The sequence below is a fragment of the Cheilinus undulatus genome, linkage group 11 (assembly GCF_018320785.1).
Source record: "Cheilinus undulatus linkage group 11, ASM1832078v1, whole genome shotgun sequence".
Taxonomy (NCBI): domain Eukaryota; kingdom Metazoa; phylum Chordata; class Actinopteri; order Labriformes; family Labridae; genus Cheilinus; species Cheilinus undulatus.
Window position 1 is genome coordinate 24,069,445 of NC_054875.1, and position 11,820 is coordinate 24,081,264.

Here is an 11,820-nt window from a genome sequence, read left to right on the forward strand (position 1 = left end):
TTGTAGATTCCGAGACCTGCTCATTGTTTGACACTGGAGGGATGGAAGTCCAGAGGTACCACTTGCAGTTGCATATCAGTAAACGTTTACCATTATGCTTGGTTGTTGTGAAACATCTTTTAGGTTCTGTCTCTTATTGCGGTGACCTGGAAATGCAATACAAAATTACAAAATCCAAAACACTTTTACAAAGGTTGACACAAATTTGCATTAACGAAAGACATTTACATTTCACCATACAAACTTGTAAAAAGTCACATACCAATGATAATATTTTTTAGAAATTTTGTAAGTGTTTCAGTTTTTGTAATTTTTTGATTGAACTTTCTGTAAATGTTTTCAAGTTTTGTAAAATTGTCTCAAAATTTGCGATTTGGTCTTGGACTTCTGTAATTTGTTTCAAGTTATGAAAAATTGTTTTAAAGTTTTTTATTTTGTATTGGACTGTAACATTTGTTTTAAGTTTTGGTTAAGCCTCTCAGGCTGGAATTTTGTTTTGGAAATGTTTGCTTATGCAAACCTTTTTTATGAAATCGAAAAAGGTTTTTTTAATGTTAACATTTTTCAAACATTTTGGAAATATTTCAGACTTTGTGATTTTGTATTGCACTCCAGGCCACCAAACTTTTATACTTGACCTGATTCATCCCTTGAAATAATGTGCAAATGTTACCTGTTTAAAACTGATTTGAAGTGAATTAAGTCTAAATAATAAATGCTGTCACAGAAAGGTATACATTTAATGGGGGGTGAATGTCGGAAAATCGCAGGGCCATTGAGCATGCTTTTTTAAGCTATGTAGCACACTGCAAGACTGAACAGAAAAATAGTGTTTAAAAAATGGGTTGTTTTAACTTAAAAACTCGAAATAGCTATATCAGCTCTATTTTTCTGAGCTGATAGAACACATTTTTGGTTTTCAGTAACCAGCACTCCATCACGCTACACATTTTTCTCATCATACTCAAATTATTTGATAATCATCCCTTAATATGCAACATTTTCCCAGAATGGCACTGGGTATTAGACACTTTTGCATCATGAGTAAAGTTACCCTATCAGTTTGGAAAGACTGTGGGGAGCAATAGTAGATATGATGTACTTCAACCTGTCAAAGAGCTCTTCCCCGGATGAAAGTGCAGCTCTCAGTCTTTGTTATTTAGAAGTATATCCAAGTAGTTTATTTTGGGTGCTATTGAAGATGGGACCTCTGGCTTGTTTTAGTGATCTGGGTCATTTGGCTCAGCTCACCAAGAGAAGCCAGCTCTTCATTTGGAAACCAGTATGGCTTCATTTGACCTGCCAAATTTAGAAATGTCATGACATGATAGATATTTATGCTGGTATTGTAATCCAATAATGCTTAATTTTTTATTAATGACAATATCATGTAATTATTTTTCAAAATATGTTGTCCTCTGAAAACACATTGTGGGTTAGATAAAATCTGCTCACTGGCTGGGCTACTTGGCACACCTGATACAAAACAATGTTTCACCGTAGCGCTTGTTTCCCTAATGCCTGGTGTGCTTTTGGTGGAGCAGTGTGGGGAAAACATTGTCCCTACTAATCAATCAAATAACACACAGACACTCACAACATATACAATAATAATAATAATAGAAATAAAAAGAAGGAGAAGAAGAAGATAAATAATATGAAACAACTTTCAAATGGGATCCAGATCTTATCTTTAGCATAAAAGTGCCAACTCTTTGTACCAGCTCATTCACAAACAATACATCACTCGGTTCCATTATTGACAAAATTTAAAATTTTTGAATGACAGTCATGTAAATGTTATATTTTAACTTGAGTCATACTCAGAAAATGTATTTCCACTGCTTAAAAACTTTAACATAATCATTTACTGCCAACATTTTCTGTATTTTCAGCTTGTTCGGAACACAGTGCTCAGCCTGCCATCTAGTGATGGCAAGTTTAGCTCTTTTGAGTGATCAGGATCATTTGGCTCCAATCAGACTGAGAAGAAACAGCTCTTTGGGACTCCTCAAATGACTCATTTGGTACCATTTTGGCTTCATTTGACCCACCAACTTCAGCAATGTCATGACGTTAGACTGTTATTTAGTCGGTATTATGCATAATTTTTTAAAATTAATTAAAATATGTAATTTTTAGGCAAAGTACATTTTACCTGTGGGGAAAAGATCATACCTATCAATCAATCACATAACAGACATACAATTTTTAAAAAAAATACAGCTCCCAGACAGGATCTGATCTTATCGCTCATGTAAAAGAGCTGGCTATTTGAACCAACTCATTCACTAATGACACATCACCACTGCCACTGCTGTAAGAAAATAAATATGCTATAGCAACACATTGGGGAGTGATTGCCTTTGTCAACAGGTGCCGTAAGTTATGTCCATAATTATAGATCTATGCGACCGAACGATGACCGTCACAACAGTCTAACCATGAATGAAGCCTTCCTTCTACCTATCTTCGAGACCATAATAGCAACAAAGTCACGTGACTGACCTTAGGAGGCTGGCCCAAGAGCATATAATGCATCCAGGGCAGACGCCTCTTCCTCTTGCCTGGAACTCCTCAGCCAGTTCCAGTACCCTAACCCTAACCCTAGTGACAAGAGATGGTGACAATCATCGTTAGGTCTCATAGATCCATAGTTATGGACATAGCTTACGATCTATTTCAACCTCACTCAGAGCGTCACCACGGTCTAACCATGGATGAATCATGGCAACAAGGTCGCAAGGAACTTAAGATTCCACCTTGTCATTATGTTCAGCAGTCAACATGAGAACAGTGGAGCTGATTGCTGCAGACGTCATATTGACTCTGTAAAATCTGGCAAAAGTGCATGGCGTGCGCCATGATGCTGCTGCACACATGTCACCGGGGGCCACCCCCCTCAGACCTGCCCATGAAGTGACCATACTGCGTGTAGTGTGCCACAAGGCTCTCAGGGACTGGGAGCCCCTGAAAAGTACAGGCCTGGGAAATAGTTTCAATTAGCCAGTGGGACAGGCACTGCTTAGAAAGTGGGTGTCCCAAGCGCCTACCACCATAACACACAAACAGCTGAGTATGTGCCTGTCTCAGCTGTTGTATCCACTCAACATATGCCCTCAATGCCCGTACTAGGCACAGGGTGTGGAGAGCTATTCCCCCTTGGCAGTCTGGTTCAGGATGAAAAGCCTCCAAATCAATAGCCCGATTCACAGTCTGATGACTCACTACCTTTGGTAGGAAGAACTGATTTTGCCAGAGAGGTTCTCAGGTTTCCACCCTAAACATTCATCCCTCACAGAGAGTGCATGTAGTTCCCCCACCCTCTTAGCTGAGCACATAGCTAAGAGAAAAGCTGTCTTATGTAACAGAAGTTTATAAGCCGTCTGCTCTAGTGGTTCATATGGAGCTCCAGCTAATGACCTCAACACCAGAGGGAGGTCCCATGATGGTGTTCTCAGACACCTACCAGGTCGTAAACGGCTGGCCCCCTTGAGGAACTGGGACACTAGAGGGTGCTTCCCTACAGAAAAACCCCCTACCCACTCATGAAACAGAGATGGCTGCAACAACCCTCAGGGTGTCAGCCGCCCTCCCTGACTCCAGGAGAGACTGGAGAAAGTGGAGCACAGAGGCCAGAGGGCAGGTGACAGGGTCCAGTTCTCTGTTCTGGCGCCAAGAAGAGAACAGCTACCATCTCTGTTGGTAATTAGCTCGTATGGAAGGTGCCCTGGCGTTGTTTATGGTCTCCAAGACAGACTCATTAAGATCCTGAGTGGCAGACTGAAAAGGGGCCAGGCCCACAGCTGTAAGATAGCTGGGTTTGGATGCCAGATTTGTCCTGCTGCCTGACAGAGAAGATCTGCCCTGAGTGGCAGAAGGCAGGGTTTGCCATACACAAGGTGAAGAAGCGCCAGACCTAGTGTAACAACCACCACTGCTGCTGAGATCAGCTCAAGCAGTCTCTGAAAACTAACCAGTTCTATGCGTGTGTCTGCATGCAATGAGCAAAGGGTCCCCAGAATCTTGCTTACCCTCTGGGGGTGAGAGATGCCTTCATTGTGACTGAATTCAGACACAAACCCAGAAAGGCTGTTTCCTGCCGTGGCTCTAGGTTGCCCTTCTCAAAGTTCACCTTGAAGCAGAGTGACTGAATGTGGGCCAGAACCCTCTCTGTGTCCTGTATGACTTGTTCGCGAGAAGCAGCGCAGATCAGCCAATCGTCGAGATATGGCATGATCTTGTTCTGCTTTGTCCAGCACACGCTTCCACTGGCATGTTGACCAGTTCCCTCCGAATGTTCTCTTGGAGGGTTGTCTGAGCCAGCCAGGTCTGTCTGCGGGTCAGCATGGCTGATGACATAGCTGAACCAACATCCCCAGTAAGTTGGGAGTGAGTGGAGGGGGCAGCATCAGTTAAATTCATTGTGTCCTGATCATTTGTGTTTGCAGTCCTTCTAATAGCTGCTAACAAAATAGCAAAAGCATTTCCAGCTCGAGCTGCACAGGCAGCAGAATTGTAGGCCTTACAAACCAAATGGTCTGTCTTATCACACTCCCTCCGAGGGCAATGAGGGCCAGGTTACCCTGTCAGGACCAAGAGAAGTCAGGGATGCCATTTCCTTCTCCATTGGTGGCATATCACCCAGTCCAGTCTCAGCTGGGTACTGAGCTTTAGCCAGCTTCCTGCAAGCTGCCTTAAACTGAGGTGCACTGCTATGCACATCCCAGACCCGCTTCAACATCTGACAATAGTCCCCCGCTGCTGGGATAGCCACTGAGGGCCTGGCTTGTAAAATTCCTGTCCTGCCCTCTGTTGGACTTGGGGCTTCCACTGGGGTTGTCAATCCCACAATCTTAGCAGTGCTAAGAACTCTTGAAACCACATCAGAGGGACTAGATTCTTCATACCATCATCTACAGACACTGACCCTTCCTGGTGAGATGAGTTATGACCCTGCATGTCCTCAATAGGGTCTGGATGTCTTTCCTCCAGAAAATAACCTTGGGCATAGAGGGATATGGAATCTAGGTGGACCGCAGATTGTTCTTGATATGCATGCAGGCGTGCAGGGGAAACCCCCTCAGAATGACCCGCTTCAGCTGGGGCTGCGTTCTGAGAGCGAGCCTCAATTCTGGCCACTCTGTCAGTCAGGCCCTGGATGGCAGCCAGTATCTGCAGCTGTGTATCCTGCGCATCCTCAGGGGGACAGGCAGGGCTGAATGTGGAGGAGTTGTATTCACACGGGATTGTTTCTTATCATGCTCGTGGGAATGCCCATCAAGATGTTTGCGTGAATGGCCTCTGGTGTTGAGGTTTACACCCCTTTCTCCAACTATACGTAGGAGAGAAAGGAGCTACAGCTTGGGGGGAATGCCCCCCTAGCCTGGCCCTCTGAGCCTCTCTTCCAGGGGCAAATCAACTGCTGCCGGGCAAGGGTTTTCAACATCATCTAGGAGATGAGCTCTTCTCAAACAAGAAGGACACTCATGATGGCCATCACGTGGGTCCATGGTGACCCCACAAAAATGGCAGGCCTGGGGAGCCATACTATACAAGGGCAGAAGGCAATACTTTGTCTGAGCTGCCATGAAAAAAGGCCCCATGCACTGCAAACAGCGCACAAGGGGCACACACAAAGAGATATAAATGATAAACTCTGGCCAGGTAATAGACAAAACACCCACTCTTAGTACGGGGACCTACGAGGGGGAAAAGGCAATTCCAGCTTCCACGCATGGAATCTAAGGAAAATTAACAATAGAGTTTAACAGAGTTAAACTGAACTGCTGTGGAGCCAAACTTAAAACTCCGCCAGCAATGATTTCAGTACAATAAACAACCAGCTAACAATCCTCAGGGACATGAGGCACGTGCACAATTAATGTGACGGATTACTGGTCCGAAAGAATCAATTTACCGGTCTCAGATGAGGCGAGAAAGGCAGAGAGAAGGAGGCGTCTGCCGCGGATGCACTATATACTCTCTAAGGTCAGTCACGTGACTTTGTTGCTATAGAGTGGTGCAGGAATAAGTCCTAAAACACGGAAGCGAGTTAGCATTTTAGCACTTCCGGTTCCCTCGTCTGAAAGTCTATGGGGTTTGTCAATGAGTTTTCGGTTAAATGCCTGAAACAAGGTCTGTGGTGAGCACAAGTTCAAGTGAGTTTTACGTTTATCCTACAACATAAAATACATCTGAAACGTGCCCCACCTTTGAATTGTGTATCTCTTCATATCTTAACAAAGGCGGTTGCTAAAAAACAGCTAACAAGGACGACAGTATTTGTTGGGAAGACTATATGTCATCATCCACAGCGCGGCAACTGAGCCTGCTGTTCACTTGTATCTGCAGGTAATGACACTAAATTCAGTTGACCATGTTCTAGTTCAATATAGCATGAAGTTAGCTTTTTTATTTTGTCAGTTAGATGAACAAACAAGATAAGATGCCTATATTACCAATTTGTTAAGATTTTCTTTAAGAGCAAATTGTGTAAATTTCATAAAATTTTATTGGACACAGATCTAATTTTCAGCAATAATCCAGAAACCCATTGACAAACCCGATAGGCTCAATGCCGAGGAAACCCATGTGACGCTAACTTCCGGGTTTGCCTACAAAATTACGTCATGTCTGCGCCACTCTATTATGGTGTCATAGATAGGTACAAGGACGGCTTCATTCATGGTTAGACCGTAGTGACGGTCTGAGTGAGGTCACAAAAGATCAGGGCAAATTGTGCTTTTTTGCCAAAACTGACAAAATCAGTGTGTTCCCCAAACCCTCAACTTCCATCAATACAAACCATATCATCATTATAGTGAAACCAATGCTCTTTTCTTTGACTAATTCTGACTGTGCAGTTGCTTATAAAAATGAGTTTGTGATACTCATCTGGTGGCACAGCTTATACCATGACATTGTTTATGTGGGGACAATAGGCTGAACCGAAATAATGTACAACACAAAAAGGGCAAACAGCCTAAAAACATGACTATTTTACATACAATTTATTGTTTAAAATGCTGGATGCGGAATATAAATAATGTCTATATGTAAAGATGGCGGGGCCACTTTCATATCTGACACCTTGAAGGTATTAAAGTAGGAAAAAACAATCTAATGTAGATTGTTGTTGCAATGTGAAAACTTTAATTCAAATATTTTTGACCATATTACTTTAATTTCAACAGTTTTGCCTAATGACTATGATTTTGATTTAAAATTAAGTCATTTTATACGTACATTTGTAGAAAAAATGCATTTGAATGCATTAGAAAATTTTTCTTTGTTTTTTTGGAAGGTATCATACCCGACCGGAACCTTAGGGGACCAGGATCAGGGCCTGCAGGAATAATCAAATCCCTATTTGAACAACTCAGGCTGGTTCCTTTAAATTTATAAAGAATGCAATAACACTCAAACACACTTTATCCGACTTCCGAACAAGTTGAATAATTTCTACAAAATAAAAGTAATAATTGGTGTGTTCAGTTATTCATGCAGAAGGAGAATATTTTATTTTGAATTCCTCTTACCGGAAGCTCTATTCGTTGTTTCAGCACGTTCCTTCCTCCCCTCCCTCCATTGCTAGCGAGTCGGTTTAGCTAGCTAGCCAGATAGAGTTGAAAGCTTTAAAGAGCTATTATTATGAATTAATTGATTGCTATATTATATTTGATTTTGATTTTCACAGACAGTAACACACCAGCCTACAAAATGAACATACGAAACGCGAGGGTAAGTGTGTTTCATCTCCTCGACAGCCATGCTGTTTCTAACTGGTGGCTAAGCTAACTGCTAAAGCCGACGACTAGCTGACCAAATGTCGCCGGCTAAAATAACAGCATCATAACAGGCACCTTTTTGACAACCTGTTATCTTTTCTCCAGCCGGAAGACCTTATGAACATGCAGCACTGTAACCTGCTGTGTCTTCCTGAAAACTACCAGATGAAATACTATTTCTATCACGGGTTGTCCTGGCCTCAGGTAAGTCCCTGCACAGGTTACCTTTATCCTGTTTGTGTTGGTATAAGTGTGCCTATCAGCTCCTATCAGCTATCCTATCATCATATCAGTGCATTTGTTTGACACATGTTTTCATTGTTGCAGCTCTCATACATTGCTGAGGATGAAAATGGAAAAATCGTGGGATATGTGTTGGCAAAAATGTGAGTTTTCTCTGTAGTTTCAAGCTGGCGTGAGATGTAGGCTATAATATGTTAAAAACATGATTTTTAATTATTCTAGGGAGGAGGACCCGGATGATGTACCCCATGGACACATCACATCCCTTGTAAGTCTGAGCAACGCACTTGTCTTACACGTCTGACATTATTAAATCGACATGTTTTTATATCTGAGATATTCTCCTCTACAACATAAACCCTACTTTGTGTCTTCCAGGCGGTGAAGCGCTCCCACAGACGTCTTGGCTTGGCTCAGAAGCTTATGGACCAGGCTAGCAGGGCCATGATAGAAAATTTTAATGCTAAATATGTCTCTCTTCATGTTCGCAAAAGGTACCACTAACTACTGAGACAGTGAATTGTGAGCTCGTTGTGAACCTTTTCAAAACATTTAATCATTTTCTTTCCATTTCAGCAACCGAGCAGCCCTCCACCTGTACTCAAACACACTCAAATTCCAGTAAGGCTCATTTCCTGTTTTAAGAATTGCATTAGTAATACTGCACAGTTTCCTCAATGTTCGTTATTGCACAGGTACCTAAGTTGAATCATGAGAAAGAGGTCACAGTAAAGCAGACCAGTACACTGGCTAGGCTGACATATTAATGTACTGTATAACCTGACTGAAGATGTACTGCTATTAGTGTATATATGGTAAATACTGACCAATGAGTTACAAGAAGTTACAGCACTGAAGTGCCAAAGATATCTTATGTGGTTGAAAGAATAAATAAACCACAAGACTTAGTGGAAGTGAATGCACACCCATCATGTAAAAATATCTGAGCAAGCATCTTTTTTTGACTCTCAAAAAAAGCCCTTTGATCAGGCTCAGTATTCAATTATTTTTGAATAGAGCAGGAAGCACTGCACTGCCCACAACACTATTTGTTGTTTACTATTCATATCTTTAAGGCCATTTAGAAAATGTGTTTGTTATTGTCTGTTAGGGAGTACTGACAAGTTCATTTTTTCTGGTTATTTTGAAGGGATCCTTTTGTTCTGTGTTGGCTCTTATGGTTTGCAGATTTAGATTAATATTTGCCTAAAATTTTTCGTATCAGTAAAGCCACTGTCGTATGTTAATTAGGGATGCACAGATTGGGAAAATTGGGGCTGATAGAGATGCAAGTGTTTCTCTAAAATGAATTGTTGTTCCCAAAGTCATTCAGGCATTTATTGCACCATTGTAAAGAGAAAGAAAGAAAGAAACTTTACAACTCGAATTACAATAATAACAGACACAAATCAGACTGACATTTTTTTATTTAGCACTTGTTTCCAACAGCTTAAACTATTTAGTAAATGGCAATAGGTGATGATTATTCAGTTACTATTTTAAAATGTAGACAGTTATTTATTTGCTTCTTCAGTAGGTACATTTTTTTCCTGATAGGCTGATATTTGTTGAAATAACAAGTATCAGCCACTGTGATACTCCACCAATGTTTAGGCATGTCTCTAATGTTAAGAGTTGTTTTGATGTGTTGTCTGGTGTTTTGTTGTTTTCTGCTCAGGATTAGCGAGGTAGAGCCTAAATACTATGCAGATGGTGAGGATGCCTACGCCATGAAGAGAGACCTCGCCCACATGGCCGATGAGGTGTCATATTTTTGTACTTCGTATTTACAAATCTTTTCTCTATATTGAAAGATTTTTATTGTAAATGTTTCTCTTTACCCTGCAGCTGAGGAAGCCCGGGGTTCGTGTGTCGGGTCAGGAGGCACCATCCGGCCAGAGCCTGTCAGGGTCTGGCGACCAGGAGAGAGAGAGCGAGCGAGACAGTGGAGGAGAGAGCAAAGAGCTGAGTGAAGTCAGCGAGGCGACAGAAAGCACAGACGTTAAAGATTCTTCTTCTGATTCACAATGACCCTGCAGTAGTAGACATTTTTAAATTCATCATTCAGTTCCACTTTTTATCTGTATTTGACAGAAACGCTGCCTTTACAAATCTCAACAAAGTCAATTTACTCCTTTTCTCAATCTCTGTTTCACTGCAGTGGTGAACAAAAGTGCTTGATGATGACATGTATCTGAAAGTTACCTAAAAGAAACAAACAAAAAAAACAGGTTTCATTGTTTTTATTGGATTACTGTTAGGGCCCAAAATATTCTGTTTTTTTGCAGAACTGAAAGCAACTCTGTTTCTCAGTTCTTGATTCAGTCTTCACTTTATTTAATACCTTTGCTGCAAATAAACCTTTCAAATAATAATTTTGGTATTGCGCTTTCATTGTTAGACAAAAGGAGCTTATTTTTTACTTCTGATTTTACTTGCTTATAGCTTTGTTTTTAAGTGGGAAATGTCAAAAATGCCCCCCCTAACACTGCAATGATCTACTTGTGCATCTCAAAAAATTAGAATATCATGAAATAGTTCAATATTTTTTGTAACTTTTTTCTGAAAGTGAAACCAATATATAGACCTGTTACACATAAAGTTAAATATTTCAAGCCTTTATTTCTTGAAATGTTGATGATTATGGCTTACAGATAAGACAACCCAAAATTCAGTGTCTCAAAAAAAATAGAATATTACATAAGATCAATAAAAAAAGGATATTTTCAACAGAAATGTCAGGCTTCTGAAAAGTATGTTGATTTCTATGCCTTCAGTACTCGGTTGGGCCTCCTTTTGCATGAATTACTGCATCAATGCGGCGTGGCATGGAGGCGATCAGCCTGTGGCATTGCTCAGGTGTAATGGAAGCCCAGGTTGCTTCGATAGCGGCCTTCTGGTCATCTGCATTGTTGGGTCTGGTGTCTCTCATCTTCCTCTTAACAATACCTCATAATTCTCTATGGGGTTCAGGTCAGGCCAGTTTGCTGGCCAATCAAGCACAGTAACACCACGGTCATTGAACCAGCTTTTGGTACCTTCTGCAGTGTGGGCAGGTGGCAAGTCCTGCTGGAAATGAAATCAGCATCTCCATAAAGCTTGTCAGCAGAAGGAAGCATGAAATGCTCCAAAATTTCCTGGTAGATGGCTACATTGACTGTGGAAACTTCACACTGGACTTCAAGCAACTTGGATTCTGTACCTCTCCACTCTTCCTCCAGACTCTGGGACCTTGAATCCAAGTTGCTTGAAGTCCAGTGTGAAGTTTCCACAGTCAGTGATGATTTGGGCTGCCATGGCATCTGCTGGTGTTGGTCCACTGTGTTTTCTGAAGTCCAAAGTAAGCAACCTGGGCTTCCATTACACCTGAGCAGTGCCACAGGCTGATCGCCTCCATGCCATGCCGCATTGATGCAGTAATTCATGCAAAAGGAGGCCCAACCAAGTACTGAAGGCATAGAAATCAACATACTTTTCAGAAGCCTGACATTTCTGTTTAAAATATCCTTTTTTATTGATCTTATGTAATATTCTAATTTTTTTTTTTGAGACACTGAATTTTGGGTTTTCTTATCTGTAAGCCATAATCATCAACATTTCAAGAAATAAAGGCTTGAAATACTTCACTTTATGTGTAACAGGTCTATGTATTGGTTTCACTTTCAGAAACAAGTGACAAAAAATATTGAACTTTTTCATGATATTCTAATTTTTTGAGATGCACCAGTAGATCACAAAGCAGTTCATCTCAGTTCAGGCTGTTGTTAGCTGATGTTACTGTCTTCAT

At 41.2% G+C, this 11,820-nt stretch overlaps 1 protein-coding gene across 1 annotated transcript; it reads left to right on the forward strand.

The window, feature by feature from the left end:
• The first annotated feature begins 7,555 nt into the window (after positions 1 to 7,555).
• naa10 (N-alpha-acetyltransferase 10, NatA catalytic subuni) lies at positions 7,556 to 10,408 on the forward strand. The gene is made up of 8 exons (XM_041799468.1): positions 7,556 to 7,743; positions 7,896 to 7,994; positions 8,118 to 8,176; positions 8,256 to 8,301; positions 8,412 to 8,527; positions 8,610 to 8,654; positions 9,712 to 9,796; positions 9,882 to 10,408. The coding sequence occupies exons 1-8, from the start codon at positions 7,723 to 7,725 to the stop codon at positions 10,062 to 10,064; spliced, it is 654 nt and encodes a 217-aa protein (XP_041655402.1). The 5' UTR covers positions 7,556 to 7,722; the 3' UTR covers positions 10,065 to 10,408.
• The last annotated feature ends 1,412 nt before the right edge of the window (positions 10,409 to 11,820 follow it).